At 40.1% G+C, this 16,911-nt stretch overlaps 1 protein-coding gene across 8 annotated transcripts in view; it reads left to right on the forward strand.

Annotated features, from left to right (window-relative positions):
- Nucleotides 1–16,911, forward strand: part of iqsec1b (IQ motif and Sec7 domain ArfGEF 1b) — a 242,105-nt gene that overhangs the window by 204,134 nt on the left and 21,060 nt on the right. For 7 of the 8 annotated variants that reach the window (XM_051123245.1, XM_051123246.1, XM_051123251.1 and 4 more), the window contains 2 exons: nt 14,576–14,849; nt 15,619–16,880. In XM_051123245.1, the coding sequence (XP_050979202.1) occupies nt 14,576–14,849; nt 15,619–16,880 (1,536 nt within the window). Of the gene's footprint in view, nt 1–7,278; nt 7,696–14,575; nt 14,850–15,618; nt 16,881–16,911 lie in introns of those variants that run through there. The other variant, XM_051123248.1, reaches the window with a different exon arrangement.

Below are 16,911 nucleotides of genomic sequence, written 5' to 3' on the forward strand. Positions count from 1 at the left end.
ATATATTAAATTAGAAAACAGGCATTTGAAACTAATAATATTATAGTGTTTTTACCATTTTTTGATCAAATAAATGCAGCCTTGGTGAGTGTGTGCAATGAATTATACATAAAAATTAAGTGTTTTCTATTTGTTAACAACATTTATAGAACATAATCAATAAAAGTTTTATCTAACAGCATAAATTAATATTCTATAAAAATGTCATACTTAGCTTGGTTATTCAGTGAAGTAAAATGCTTCAATACTACACTGCTTTCTCTATTTGATTATTGTATGTGCTGTGACTGAGCTAATGAAATTATTTCTTTCAAAGCATTTTCATGCTAAAAAAAAAGTAGTAAAATCATTAGTGCTAGGAGAAACAGTAAGAATCGATATTTGTATGTGGGAATCAATCCTTTTGATGCAACATCAATACTGATATTTGAACTTTGTTCTTTAGTACTTATTCAGCCTGGCTGTGTTTGTTCCTTAGTTTTCACCGTCTGCTTCCTTTATCGACTCAAAAGATGGCAGTCTGAGGGTCATGTATCAGACAGTTGAATGAAGTCTCAGACTGGCGCAGACCGCCCACTGTTAGATGCCTGTCATCCTTGAGGCAGTCAGGAGACCCGAGTCGGAGACTTTGACAGCTGCTAGACAGATCTCCAGCTCTAGATGGCGCTACTCTGTCCCTGCTGCACAGACAAGGGAGGATAACAAGACATGTCCTCCAAACTCTGTTTATTTAGATTCAACCTCAGCGGTCATTTTGGAAGAGAGGGAACATCTGGGGCCTGATAATGCCTGAGCATGCCGAAACTGCCCGGCCTGTTTGTTTATCTATTTATGCTTGAGCAACAGAATCGCTCTGTGTCGTTATTCACACATGCCTCAAGATACGTCTCAAGGACATTGATTAAAAAGATAAAACACAGTAATTTCCTGTTGCTTTCTAAACCAGTAACAAAATATAGAATTATCCATAAATGGCCTTTAGCTACAGCAGTGAAATTGTTTATCCTACTTCATCAAGAATTTCCGTAGTTTTTGTGTGGTTTCCGACATGTACCTTAGAGATGAGGGACAACAACAGTACTGCACCCAACAAAATCTTAAGATACTAAACCAAGAAAGACTTAATTTGGAAGACATCCTAATCAATCGAAATTCAAATCCTTGTCCTCTAAAGCTTGTAATAGGCCCAAACTAAACTAAGCAATGCTGTTTTTATATGTATGCTGACTGATTTATTCAAAGAATTCTTTAAAAAAATCAAACGTTTGGGATCAGTAAGATTTTTAATGTTTTTAGTGAAGTCTCTTAGGCTCATCAAGACTGCATTTATTTGGTAAAAAATACAAAAAAAACAGTAATATTGTGAAATATTATTACAATTTAAAATAATGGTTTTCTATTTTAATATACCTTAATATATAATTTATTCCTGTGATGCAAAGCTGAATTTCCAGCATCATAACTCCATTCTTAATCCTTCAGAAATCATTCTAATATGCTGATTTATTATTATTATTATCAATGTTTGAAACTGTTGTGCTGCTTAATATTTTTTTGGAACCTGTGATTATTTTTTCAGGATTCTTTGGTAAATAAGTTAAAAAGAAGAGCATTTATTCAAAATAGAAGTCTTTAATATCACTTTTTATCAATTTAACACATCCTGGCTGAATTCAAGTATAAATTTCTTTCAAAAAAGAAAGAATAAAAATGTACTGACCCCAAATGTTTTAAACTGTTGTTTACATTGTTACAGAAGATTTCTATTTTAAATAATTGCTGTTCTTTTTAACATTTTATTCATCAAAGAATCATGAAAAATGTATCACATACTCCAATAAAATAGTAAGCAGCACAAATGTTTTCAACATTGGTAATAAATCAGCATATTAGAATAATTTCTGAAAGATGAAGACTGGAGTAATGATGCTGAAAATTCAGCTTTGCGTAACAGGAATAAATTCCATTTTAATGTATGTTAAAAAATAGAAAACAGTCTGTATTTTTGAGTGAACAAATGCAGCTGTGATGAGCATAAGAAACTTATTTTAAAAGCATTAAAAAGCCAAACGTTTGAACAGCAGTGTATCTAACCGCTTTTTGCGTCAAATTAACTTTTGAAGTGTTGTGATTCACCTTGTAGCTGGTTGGTTTGGTTCATGGCTCTTTAACAAAGCCTTTTTTAAAATCCTTATGAGGAAGAATACTTTGAGAACCAAGGCCAGTGGAAAAAGTTGGCAGGCACTGTTGCACTTTATTATTATTTCAGTTATTTCAAAGAGTCTTACAGCACACCAAAAGAGCTAGAAAAACAAAGGCACTGGCTTAACAAATTTGTTAAAATGACAACATTTTTTAATACCAATGAAAGCACTTGGTTGACTCTTTCAACACGCAATCATTCAGTGGTTTGTTGTCAGTTGCTCCTCACATGTTTGATCATTTTTGTGGATTGCAGCATAACTTTATATGGCAAAAGGCAAACCCACTGCAGGCTCCCTTATTAGATGTTACTTTAATGGAAACCTTTATTAATGTCATATAGTTTATTTTTTTTTTATGTGATTGATCTGAATGTTCCTATTGGACAATGTTACGACCCTGTTTGTCAATAGCCAATGGCTGACATCAATGTAACGGCACTGACTGAGTTTAGAAGACAAAATAAATCAAGTCTGTGGGGTGTTACAGGCCTAAAGTTCATTTACCACATTTGTTGTATTATCACTGCTGGCTGTCATAGAGAGTTAAATAGAACTGCACAGTTTCATCCCATAAAGCACGGTGGCGATATGAAAGAACAGAGCCTTTAAAAAACACCTGACCATGACTGACCCTCCAAAACGAGCCGCATTTCCGCTGCAGGGAAGCTATTTGCTCTTTTAGTCAGGATCCAGGAAGCAGAGTGGTTGTTTTGCATCGGATAGAGGGAGTGCAACTGTGCAACACTTAATCCATCACAAAGGCTCGCGCGGGGGAAACCGTGATGGAAGACCACACGTGGACAGGATCCCTCAGATTAAAGATTAGGCCTGTGAGAGAAGCCAAAAGCGTGTTTAAGCTCCACCATGGCGTATGAGGGGGAGGGAACAGGGAATATAGATGGAGGTCAACTTTTGCCAAACAACACACGTTTCCTTATATGGACAGTGTTAATCAAATTTGTCTGCAGACTTTATAAACTAAACAGGAAGTGGATATCTCTCAGTCAGGACTAAGTTGGAACTGTAGATTAGTATTGGGTTAGAACTTGCTGTTTACAGACATTAGCTGTGGGAGAACGAACAGTATTTGCTAATAATAAACTAGCTATGCAATTAACCCACCACTGCGTTTTAGACAGAAAGATGACGTGTTTTTCTGTTTGATCAAGTTTAAGGGTTTAAGGAGCACTTAACTCAGAGGCTTAATGTACTCTAAATTACAGCTGGACCTGAAGGCAAACACGTCTGCGTCTCAGTGCTGAGACGGCTGACGGGTGGATAGCCGATGCTGTATAATTATGTGTACGTGAAATGAGGTTGATGTGCATTGTAAACCCACGTTAAGTGCCTTGGGATGATCATTGAAATCATTCTGTGCTATTTTGTGATTGTTATTGTTCTGTAGCTGTATAGATTACAGAGTGGTTGTTACTTGAAAACACTAGTCTGTAGGTTTCTGATTTCACATCAAAATACTGAGCTTAAATTGATTGTTTAGCTAAACTTTAACTTCAAAGTTTCTCTTGGTGTTTCACTGTGAAAATAGGTGTGGAATGACGGGCTTGGTAATGAAAACAGAACTGTTTCTTTAAGAAAGGATTGTAAAATAACTATTGAGAAGGACAGAAATTAGTTCCTTATCCATAGTGTCGATAACATGTAATTTCACACCAAAATCCATTGCAGAATAACACTAGGGATTTGTGTCACTGTAGACAGATTTCAACAATGAGGTTTTTTCCAGACAGACGCAACTGACATCGGAGATTAAGCTGTTCCGTGACCTCAGCCTGTAATTTAATTCACACTTGTACTGTAGATAGGTTTTGTTTCTTAGGAATCATTAGTGAGCTAACCGGAAAAAATCAGCCCAGCTCTTTTCAAATATATTTCTTTTCCATATTCATCTGGTGAAAGTGAATTTGTTCCATGGATTAAAGATGAGAATGAAGTCAGACCTGGAATGACACATTGTGATCCTGTCTTTCGAGTTCACAGGAAGCTCAGCTGTCTGTCAGCCCAGACTGTAGGCCGGGAATAGCAATGGGAGAATAAACGACAGCTGGTTAAGAAAGGCGAGAATAAATACGAGTGGTTCATTGAGACTTCCAAATTCCAAACCCGTAAGACCTTCTTTCATCTTCGGAAAACAAATTAAGATGTTTTTAAGATTTCTGATGAATTTCGACAGCTTTCTGACCCTGCATAGACTGCAACGCAGTTATCACGTTCAAGGCCCAGAAAGGTAGTAAGAAAATTCAGGGCTCAACGCTAAGGATTTTTTCACAGGCCCTGGCACAAAAACAAAAATAGTTGCTGTTTTGATTGTTTTTGACTATTGTTATCTTTTATTTTAATAAATAAGCTTATGTGACGTCATAATTTTACATACCAATTAAATTGTACAATTCTCGATATCACAGCAAAGCCTACTAGCCTAACAAATATAAAATTCAAACATTATTTGTTCAGAAATTATTTATTATAAATGAAATGATGCTTTAGGGAAAAACAGCAGACTGACTAAATGAACGCAAGGTGTCGCTTATGGAATAATGATACAGCATTTCCTTGGTTACCGCTGTAAACAAAGCAGTGCCGTGCTTATGAACGCTAGTTTAAATGCATTATACAGAGGCAAATGAAAAGTAATTTTAACCATGTAAACATTTCTTAATATAGTCAGTTCCCTCAGAGATGCCCATGTGATGTTAGTGGGTTAACCGTAATGTTACGAAGCTCTGAGAATATTTCTTGTGTTCTTGAACCACTGATGTCACTTGGACTATTTTATTGATGTCCTTACTACCTTTCTGGGCCTTGAAAGTGGTAGTTACATTGCAGCCTAATGTGGAGTCTGAAAGCTTTTGGATTTCATCAAAAATATCTTAATTTGTGTTAAAACGAAGATCTGGAAGGTTTGGAACGACATTAGGGTGAGTAGTTAATGACAGAATTTTCATTTTTGGGTGAACTATCCCTTTAAGTTACAAATCTGATTGGTCAAGGTTACACCATTATGCTAGGACGAGTGAGTCATTGAATCATTACCAATGAATTGATTCCTTCAAGGCGCTGATTCATTTAGAAACAAATCAAATGACTGTACATATGAGTGAGTCATTCATTCCATGCTGTTGTGCTGTGTTGCAAAGTTCTGTTATGGCTTTGTTTGGAACTATTTTTGCAAATTCAAACAAAAACACTCCCTGCACCTAAAATTGAAGTTACTCTACCACCTCCTTTTTTCCCATACAGCTGCAAATAGCTGAATATCCTTCAAAAATATAGTAGAAATAGATGTTTTCCATGGTCATTGTGGTGTTTTAGCCTCAGTTCCGGCTAATAGAGTGACAGATAAGTGGACCAAGAACCAAATGAATAAATTTGTCACGCTGTTTTCCTTGAAGCCTTACTCTGACAAGCAGGAAAGATTTTATTGCTCTCCAAGCCTTTTAGCATTAAAAGATTTGAGGACCTCTGTAATGAACTCTGTCAGGTGGCTCTAAAAGCACTAAGTCACAGTGACCTACCGCTTCGTATAAGCTACAGAAAAGCGTAATGGGCTTTTGCCTCACTGACCTCAACTGGATTCATTTGTACATACAAAATAGCAGTTTAGTGATGTTTCGTTATTCCGTTATGCATGTGTCCGTCTCATCTAGTCACTGCATTTTGGGAGTGAGTCATGTGCTATTGAACATACAACTCCTCTGACTCATTAGAGTGCTTTTATTTATCCTTGTGTGGCAAGACATCGCCAAATTGGCTCTGGTGATCCGTAAGGGCATACATGACCAGTATTTCGGCTTCCTGCTGTGATTCTGCTTTGCACTTCAGAGCTGAAGATCTTTGACGAAGAGCACATGTACATCTTGAGGCTACCATTGAAGAACAGATGTTAATATGGCTGTCTGGACCTCTTTGCTCCAGTTTCAACCTGTTTTAGTCTTCCTTTAGGGATTCTTAGAAGGAAGAGAGCAAGGAACAGGAAATAAGAGAGGCCCTCACTAGAGAACAGCTTTGAGCTTTTACTCTAATTAGAGAACATCTCCACAGTTAGACACCAGATTCAAAGATGTCACCACCTGGAAGCTATTCGTGTTATTTTTTTCATTTCCCTTTCTGACGAGCCTCCTAAAACAACGCTGGTCTACACTGTGAGGTTATTTTCTCTGACCCCACGGACACTCTGAACTGCACATTTGGGCGGGCGATAGCATCTGGGCTTTGCCTGAGCGACGCCCATTGTTTAGGTAATGATGTCAGAAAGGAAATGCGTAAGCCAGGCCGCCCTCCTTATGTAAGTAGACGGGAGGAGGCAAAAGAGGGAAAAGATTATAGAGATGTTATAAATACAGCTGTGTGTGTGTTTTTAGACCTCTTTTACAAGACAACAGAGCCTTGTCTGTGAAAAAGGCGTCAGCTGGACAACCTTGTTGACATTTTGATTCACTTTAGTCAGCTTTTAGATTTTCCTCAACAAGCCTTTTTACATTTTAAAAACAGTTCCCCCAAAAAAAAAATATGTTTACGTTTATGTACTCATTCTCAAGTCGTTCTAATCTTCTTCTCTTGTGTGGAATGCAAAGGCAGATATTTTGGAAAGCATCTGTTTTTTTCTTTACTGAAAACCTGACAGTGAAAGTCAGTGGGGTTTGATGTTGTTAGACCCCTTTTGGCTTTCATTGTATTTTCTGTTCCACAGAAGAATCGAAAGGGTTTGGAATGACATGAAGGTTTTTTGGCTATATTGTCTCTTCAAAGCAATAGAAATCCACACAGCTGCTTCAGTTCGCTTCACAAATGACAAAGCTGGGTTGAAACTTTCTTTAGGCTTCATCATGGGTGTGTAAACTGGCCGTTGAGCAAAGAGCGCTTTTTGGCTGCACTTCTCCAGTCCAGTCTGGAGCGTGTGCGCGACACGTTACGAGCTCATATTACCACAGCCGTTGAAACCTGAGAGAGAGAACGGGACTTCCTCCGTCCAATCCGTCCAGTTTTAGTCCATCCTGCGATCTTGCTATTTATAGACTCACATCCTTTTGTCATTTCAGAGGGGCTTCCCGATCCCTTCGTGGCTTTCCAGCCTACGTTCTTTTGGCTCTGCTGCTCCAGACTCGGCGGGCCGGCCCGTTCCCTCCTCTTTGGGTCGGGCTGGTCGTTTATATTCCCGCCATCACGTAATTAGTTTTCCGGACTGTGGAATTCCCTCCCCTTCTCTGCACACCCCCTCAGAGCACCCCTTCCACAAAGTCAGAGGAAAAAAGGAGAGAAGGAAAGAGCGCGCGCAACGGAGAGGGTGAGGATTTAGTGGTCTTTAGACGGACCGAGAGCGTGCCTCTTTTTCCTATGAGACGGCTTTGCCTGGCGAGGAGATGGGCAGCCACAGGCCAAAGGGATGTTGATGTTTGTAGGGATCAGAGATCGACATGTGGTGTTTGCACTGCGCTTCAGACAGAAGCCAGTCTCTGCTGGAACTGGGAAGCTGGTAAGATTTCAGTGTGTGTGTGTGTTTTAAAGAAGTTGAAAGAAGTTTAAAGTGTGTCTCTACTGTATTCGGACTCATTGGGACGGGGTGTATCATTGTATCTGGGTGTGTTTGAAAGTAGATCACAGATGTTTTGTGAGACTCCAGCTCTGTGGCTCTTTGTTTCATTTACCTGCTTTGAATTATGGGGGATCTTCCTCTATTGCGCAAACCCCTCCATTGTTGCGCTGAGTGCACTTCTGCTTCTAGTTGTGCTTTGAGTGATGTTTCAGTTGATTTTAGGTTGGATAGACACATTTATATCCATGTCATTCCCGTGAAAAGTTCCTTTAATGCCATTCCAGATTTTTCCTTTCTGGTTTTCTTTTTGTCATTTATGACCTCTATCCATCATTCATTGTAAATGCAGATTGTGTTAGTTAAAAAATTCTAACTTTTTTTAGTGAAGTCTCTACATAAGCCACTCAGCATGTTTTTATTACTAATGAATGAAGTATTTGTGTGAGTGTGAGTTTTTCGGCCGTATATTTTCTTAACTTGGTCATGCGAGGTGCCGTGGTGACATTGGCAACAAAACAGTTTGATCTTATTAGTCATAACAAATAGAGACGTGTATGTATATTAGATCAGCCCCATTGAAATTCAATGTAATACCAGAATAAGCTTTGTGATGTTAGTAAAACAAGCTTTATTTGAACAATGAGTGCTTTATGCGAGATGCCGGAGCATTTCCCAGTCATCAACAGGGCTGCATTCATCCGATGTGCCACGCTTGTGAATGCAGCCTGACTGGTGCTCTAATGCTCTCAAACCTGGATTTAAAACACTAAACATGTCATGTGAGGGTTTTTATAGGAACATTATATGCAAATGTATGCGCACACATACTGATCAATGACAGTAAAACTTATAAACGTGCATAATTCTGTGGAAAAAACCCATCTGTAATTTTGACAGCTTATTCAGCCCACTCAAAGCCTTAGCAATCTAAGGTTGTTTGGGGTCAGTAAATGAAATAGATTTTTAAAATGTAGAAATTAGAAGCAAAAATATTATTCAGTACAACTGTTTTCAGTATTTTTTATGGGCCGGATGGGCTTTTATTCCTTTTTTTATTAGATAGGACAGTAGAGAGCAGACAGGAAAATATTGGGTGGAGAGAGTGGGGTGGGATCAGCAAGGGACCTCGAGACGGCACTCGAACTCGGGTCGCCGTGAGCACAATTGTGATATATGTCAACGCACTAACCACAAGACTATGGACGCTGACTGTTTTAAGCTGTTTGAGGACATTTTCTGCTTTAGTGTGATTTAGTGTAACCCAGGGGTGCCCAACCCTGTTCCTGGAGATCTACCTTCATGGAGAGTTTAGTTCCAACCCTGATCAAACACACCTGTCTGTAATTATCAAGTGCTCCTTCAGATTCTAATTAGTTGGAAGGTATCTGCAGGAAGGTAGATCTTCAGGAACAGGGTTGAGCACCCCTGGTGTAACTTCTGTTTACAGTGCGGCATCGCCTTTTTCTGGAAGTATCGCAAAATAGTTTGTCTATACAAGCATTTATTGTTTTTAACTGTCTAATCTTAAACATACGGCATAAAGAAAAACTAAAGTCAGTTGTCAGGGTGGCCGTTAAACTTTCAGAGCTTGAAGGTTCAGGACATGAAAAAGACTCCCAAATCAGCACCCGAGAGTTCAAATGAAATGTGGTTTAGGTAGTGAAATGTAAATGAGCTTGTTATTGTATCTTGTTAAACTCAGCATCTGCACCTCGGCTTCACAGTCAATTAAATGAAGTATGAGGTTAAATAAGCTCAGCAGAAATTGCTGCCTAAAAAGGAAGCAAAAAATGTAACTGTGGACACTTCAGATGGATGAAATGTAAATAAAATGCAGTTCAACCAGTTCTTTAGCTCTTGGGAATTGTAGATGAGTGAAATTGCCAATGATTAGTTCCTCTTTATATCGACGTGTTGTAAGTCAATAGTTTCTTGAATCTTTGAGTTTCAAACAAGTAATTTAGCACTATAAGATAGAGGTCTTCTTTCGAGAGTCTCATTTAGGTGAACTCCAAAGGGAAGAGTGAAAGACAGGGTGTTTCATCTTCTGTCAGATCTTAACACCTCACCATCTTGTTAGCACTTGTGTTCTTTTACCCTTGTCAGAACCTCCCACATCTTTCAGAGCTGGACGTGACTGAGGCCCAAACTAGTCTCACTGTATAGAGACGCCTCATCTTGCAGCCTAATGAGACCCTCTGGAAAATATAGAACTTGACCAGCTGTCTTGAGTTATGGATTTGAGTATGACAGCCTCAGATTTAGCTTGGTTGGTTAAAATCGGCCATTTATATACTGTAAGCTACATTTGGGTCTAATAACAATGTTGAACGATTTTTTCAGGGCTCTATGCTTACTTTTCTCTTTAGGAGCACTTGTGCTCCTAACTTAAAATATTTAGAAGCACAGTCAAAATTTAAGAAACACCTTGTAATCAATAATCAAAATGTCTGATCAAAAAATTTGCCTTCACATTATGAGGTGATATTTGACACCTTAAAGTGATTTACAGGGCAATTTTGTTTTTATCTGTGTAATGGCTTTATTAAAAGTATGTTATCTTTTATGTCATTTTTTTTTATTATTATATTTTTCAAGCTTTTTAAATTTTCTAAATAAAACTACGGAATAAGTTACCAATCAAATGAAATCAGTATCAACAAATTCATTTGTACTTACAGAGGTGGCACAGAAGAACACAAAAGTGGCTTGTAGGTGTATTTTCATGTTTAATGAGGCTCAGCGGTGGCATGAGTGTAATCAAATTCATAAACTCATCTTGAAATTAATGGTTTAAATCTACAATTTTGAATACAGAAATATTAAATGATTTAAATAACTGAAAAGATACTTTTAAAATGAAACTAAAACTGCCAAGCAGGTGGCAGCAAGTCACTGATTTAATTACTGAATCATTCATTTGATTTGTTCGAATGGCTGATTCATTCAGTAATAAAGCAAGTGACTGTCTTTATGAATGGGAAATTGAATCACTGACTCACTAGATTCGTTTAAAGACGTACGTTCATTCATAAACGAAACACTGCTGTGTTTGATTGGAGATGTGCATGTGACTTGTTTCAGACTATTTTTGATAAAAATAGAGCAAAATCAGGCAATAGTGTTATAGTCAGATAATCAGTTACTTAATATTAACTTCTTGTTTATTTAACCGTTGTATTAAATCAATATCTCATTTACAAACTCCCTAAAAACCATTAAAAGCTGTCACTCATCTTAGTTCATCGCAATCTCACAAATTCCATTATAATCAACGAAACTCTCTACACTGCACAATGAATCTCTTTATTTACACTCTCTCTACACTTTGTTTATGAAAGGATTCATGAGATATGTCTGTGATACATTACTTAGCGTTGAAAAAACACTTAGAAACCTTTGAAGCTCCTCTCAGTGCAAACACAAATATGCTGATCGGGTCACTCGCACATTGTGCTCCTAAATATTTTTTCATAGTCGCACTGTAGAATTACTGAAATGCTAGGTGCCCCTAGTGGTCTTTTTGTTTACATGGCATTTTTTGAATGAACCAAGAAGGAAAGTTAAAACTTGACAGACTTGGAAGCTAATCTATGTCCATTTTAACAATGAACCCATTTCTAATTAGTGTTTTGAGCACCAGTGTATAGATTTGAGAGCGCAGTCCTCGGCTCAATTAAAGCAGGCTTTCGTCCTCATTAAATTCAATTTGCTATTGCGTTCACGGTCTTATAAAATAACATGAGGCAGAAAATTAAAATGAGAGCTGGATTGCCACTCGTTCAGCTTTATCCCGCCTTGTAGTTTAATCTTAGCGACTCAACCTTGAACATTCAGCCCATTGTTTTGCTCCGAGATGTCCTCCATTTCAGCAAGTTGTATATTTTTCCCCCCACACCATCACTTTGATGATCTCTAAACACTTCCAAGTATTTATTTTCTTAGATTTTTCATTGAATCCATTCACAGACCTGTCATCTGGCATCCTCGCAGGATTTTCTATCGCTTGTGTTCACAATAATTGCGACTTTTTCAGACACCATCATCTATCACAGTTTAGGGGAGTCAGACTTTGAAAATACCCTGGCTCTCTTTAGAGAGATGAGAGAGCAACCAAACAAAATGAAAATTGTATTTGCTGCCACCCTTCAAGGGGCCCGCTGAGAGCGCTTTCAGGAGACATCAGGCGTCAGACACCGAAAGTCATTCGAGCCGGGTGGCCTCAGTGCAGAAATGTGGGGAAATTAGCTGCCAAATTCATCATCTGAATTACCTTGTGTCGTGTTTTCATACAATGTGCAATTGCATGTAACAAGACATGTTCATCGTCCTTTATTACCAACCACTGTGGGCAGAGTTGAGGTATTTATGTGTGCATGTAGGAATACATGAAACAAGGCCACTGCATTAACCTTTATATCTATATATAACCTTCTACTTTACCCATCTTGCCCTCTCATTAGCTGCGTCCTGAAGGACGGCAGGTGGGCTTTATGTGTGTTCATGACTCTAGGTCATGTCTGGAAGCAGCATTGGCACTCAGAGACACCTCAGTGTGCTCTGCATGATAAAACAGGCAGTACTACGGTTGGGAACCAAGAACCAGCTCTTTTGATTCAGCACTTGCTACGTTCACACTGTCAGTTTTTGGGATTAACAACCGCAACTACTTACAGGTGTGAGTCTCGAAATGTCCCGTTCACACATCAGCTAACAGTAGCGTCTTGAATACTTGCAGGGACTTTAAGCAACAGCTTCCCTTGGAACGGCTACGATGACCGGAAGCTGTTACACCACCATAGCTGAGAACGTAAAAATGTTTTAAAGAGTGTTTTCCATGTTTTAAAGAGACATTAAAACACGGAAAAATCCATCGTCAACTGCACTTTCTGTTGCGCGTCATCAATCTGGCAACCCACGTCAGCAATGCATCTGAGGAGGAGGGGGTGGGAGAAACAACTCTCTCTCTAACGATAATAACACTGAAATATTTACTTATTCTTTTATACAAATATTTATTATTTACAAGTCTAAGAAGCTAAAAGACTTGTTAATTGAACTGAACTTGTTAAAGGAACCCATTAATAAATTAAACTACTGTGGGACGCTCTGTGCTGTGTGGAGCATATGCAGGAGACATCCACTTGGTCTTGTTGTCTCTATGCACAATGATCGATTCTACAGCCATGACCTGTGAATATGAGGAAACATGTTTATGTCTGGTTGTCGTGGTGACTGAATCTGAATCTGTATTTCAGATCATTTTTACAGAAGCAGCAGGTGAATACAAACCTGTCAAGAATATGAGAACAGTCTCTGCACCTTCGACCCACCATCTCTCAAGCACATCCTCTGTATGTCATTTGATGATCACAGCACTAGCTGAAGGGGTGTATAAAGGTGCATCGGCTCAATAGAGCCTGCCCCCCTGAGGTTATTGCTTGTTGAAGTCAATCTACACCAGCCTCTCATATTGTCTTATCCGAGATTGGAAACACCTGCAAACAGTGCCAAGTCCTTTGACTTCCATACATCTTTCCTCTACCGCTTTCCCTATACAAGATAAACAAATTCAATCAATCTGACTGTGTCAGTGTTCTCATCTCTGTAATACTGAGCGCTCTACTGCACACTAATTCATTTAATTAAAAGAAGAGCACTTAATCTAGAAAGTTAATCTGCTGGCACTTAGTTGATGCAAGGAAGTATGAGTGTGTGGATGAGAAACGGTAAAGGTGCAAAACAAACATGTACTGAAAGAATTCAGATTTGGCTTTAGTGGCATATAATGACAGCTGAAGTCATCAACATGTGGTCATCAAAGTCACCTATAGCTGTCATCTCAGTTTCACTGGTGTAACTAATATGCATTGTAATCAAATAACCTTCATTATGTACTTTGACCTTCCTGTGCAATCACATTAGAGATGGCGAGGCTGAAGTGTGTGATTGTTTTGTCTGGTTACGAATGAGTCACGGTTCTTTTTGTTCATTCCCTTGAGCAACAAAAGTTATTTTCCACAGCAGGTATACTTCTGCTAAGGTGTTGACAGGTAGGAGTTATGCTGTTGCTTCTCTGAGCTATGGCCCGGAGTGTGTCGTTTGGTGTGTGAGCGTGACGTATGTGACAGCTGACACTGCTTTATTTTAGTATGCAGTTCTGGAGAATTCAGGAGATAAAACATAATACGGAAGCTGTGTGTTACGAAAAAGTACAAAGATTGAAACTCACAGATTACACCCAAGTACTAAAGTAAATGCTAACTTAATAAATCGAAAGAGTATCTCTGGGGGCTCTGTGAAAAAGAAGATGTCTAGAAAGCAATGATTTGTGTTTGCCGAAAGTGTTGATCTGCCTGTGTGTTCGTTGCTCTTTATTCGTCCTGATAGAGATGCAGCATACCATTGTGTGTTGCTATAAACGTAGTCGTTTGCTTTTATAACTCCACACCAGTTCAAAGTTCAACTTGTAATCTCACGTGTAAGCTTGTGGGAGTGGATAATGGGATTTACAAGGAACTTTGTGTCTGGAAAAACAAGGTGGCGTGTATTGAATAGAGTGCTGGTCTGTTGAATTTGGTCTGAATCTTCATACTTTGTGAGCCGTGAATGTAAGTTTTTACTGTAAAATAATTACGTAATCTGAACAGTCCAACTCACAAACACATGACTAGTAAGTTATTTTTAGAGTTATTTTTAGTGAATCAAAAACAGATCATGCAATCACTGTAGTCTGATTCTTGAACATCTGACTCATTGTTGTTAAATCTTTTCTAACCAACACTGTCAGCTTACAGTTTCTTTCTTTTTCCCTCTACAGTGTGGAAGGTGAGGCTCCGGGTGGTGAGGCGGGCCCCTCTCTAGAGAACAGTGGTGGTTACTTACGAGGGCCGGTGAGCCGTAGTGCCATCATCAGTGGCGAGCACTTTGACGGCCCACCGCTCTACGCTCACGAGGTACGGCAGCGCCCCCGGCGACCCAAACTCCAGCATTCCCAGTCGATCCTTCGCAAACAGGCAGAAGAGGAGGCCATCAAACGCTCACGATCACTATCTGAGAGCTATGAGCTCTCGACCGACCTCCAAGACAAACAGGTAGAGTTCTTCACGATCTTGAACTGGAATGCAACCAAGAAACCATAAATATTCCACCAACTATTTGTATTCATATTGCGATGAGCCTTTTTGGTGCAGAGGGAGTGTGATTGAGGTTCAGTGGCTTCATCTTTTGCTTGATGTACTTCCCCTCGAAGGACTGTGTAAATAAATCTACTTTATTGTAGTTGGGTGAACATTAAATCCTTCAGGTTTGCTTGTGGTGACTGCGTGTCTTTCATATGAAGTAATTTGATACACCCAAAGGCTGATATGAGATCAATGAGAACCTTTCAGGGTTTTGGGAGATGAGATTCATAACTCAGTGCATGCTGGGAGTGAGATTCGTATTCAGAGCGACTGTCCAGAGGCGTGCTGCCCACCGTCTCTGTGTGAGGTCCTGCAGAGCTGAGAAATGTGATTAGTTCTGCCTATTCTTCAGGCTAAAAAGGTCTTGAGCTGGCTTTTGCATGGTAGTGGGTTACAACCGGTTTCTTAGGTCCCATGCTAAAGGCGTTCTTCAGTCCATGATGCCTTTATAAGGGATGAAATGGTTTTATCCATCCTACCTGGCAAAATACCCAAGCTGTAATAGTTAGTACCATGTGTGGCTTTTATTTGTCTTTTTTATTTATGTGGCTTACCATTTTTGGCTTGAGGTTTGGTCAGTGGGAGGGAGAACAAAATAAAATTCTGTATGGGACATTTGCATGTGTGGGTTTTGCTGCTATCGCTAAAAGTGGTGTATAATCTTTGTGTGTTTCCACAGGTGGAAATGCTGGAGCGCAAGTATGGAGGGCGCTTTATAACCCGGCATGCTGCGCGAACCATCCAGACTGCCTTCCGCCAATATCAGATGAACAAGAACTTTGAGCGCCTCAGGAGTTCTATGTCGGAGAACCGCATGTCCAGACGCATAGTTTTGTCCAATATGAGAATGCAGTTTTCGTTTGAAGGACCTGAAAAAGTCCACAGTTCGTATTTCGAAGGGAAGCAGGTGTCTCTTACAGACGATGGTTCTAAACTAGGAGCCTTGGTGCAATCGGAGCGTGGGGAGATGGTCCCCACCAACATGAAGTCGCCAGCGGTTCAGAGCGATTTCACAGATGCCATTACAGAGCTAGAGGATGTTTTCTCTCGACAAGTGAAGTCGTTGGCAGAGTCGATAGATGATGCTCTGAACTGTCGCAGCCTACATGGAGACGAGGGGCAGCCAGAGCCAAGCAGAGGCCATCCAGACATAGAGCAAGAGGTTGCCTACCAGGTCAAGCCTTCCCACAGTAGTGACCACCGTAAGCGAGATGAGATGACAGCCTCTTACAGCGATGTGACACTTTATATAGATGAGGAAGAGCTTTCCCCTCCTCTTCCTTTATCACAATCAGTTGACAGACCTTCTAGCACGGAGTCGGACCTCCGTCTACGTTCTTTGAACTCCTCGCAGGACTACTGGTCTCTAGCTCATAAGGACGAAAAGGGCGACACGGACACTAGCTGCCGAAGCACCCCATCTCTGGAGTGTCAAGAGCAGAGATTGAGGATAGACCACCTTCCCCTGCTCACCATCGAACCTCCCAGCGATAGCTCGGTTGAGCTGAGTGACCGTTCTGACCGAAGCTCACTCAAGAGGCAGAACGCTTACGATCGGGGCATCGCCAGCCAGCAGGGCAGCCCGAAACACATCCCCTCTCACGCGCTCCCACCACGGGGACCGGCGAGAGATGACGATGCTCCTCGGCATCGGCCGCGGCAACTGGAGAGCCACCTGGCAATCAACGGTACCGCCAACCGGCAAAGCAAATCCGAGTCCGACTTCTCTGACGGCGATAACGACAGCATCAACAGCACTTCCAATTCCAATGATACCATCAACTGCAGTTCGGAGTCCTCATCTAGGGATAGTCTTCGAGAGCAGACTCTTAGCAAGCAGACCTATCATAAAGAGACACGCAACAGTTGGGACTCGCCCGCGTTCAGCAATGATATTATCCGCAAGAGGCACTATCGCATAGGCCTGAACCTTTTTAACAAGTAGGTGAAGTGTGAATGCATGTTTTTGGTT

This window comes from Labeo rohita, chromosome 11, assembly GCF_022985175.1.
Source record: "Labeo rohita strain BAU-BD-2019 chromosome 11, IGBB_LRoh.1.0, whole genome shotgun sequence".
NCBI lineage: Eukaryota > Metazoa > Chordata > Actinopteri > Cypriniformes > Cyprinidae > Labeo > Labeo rohita.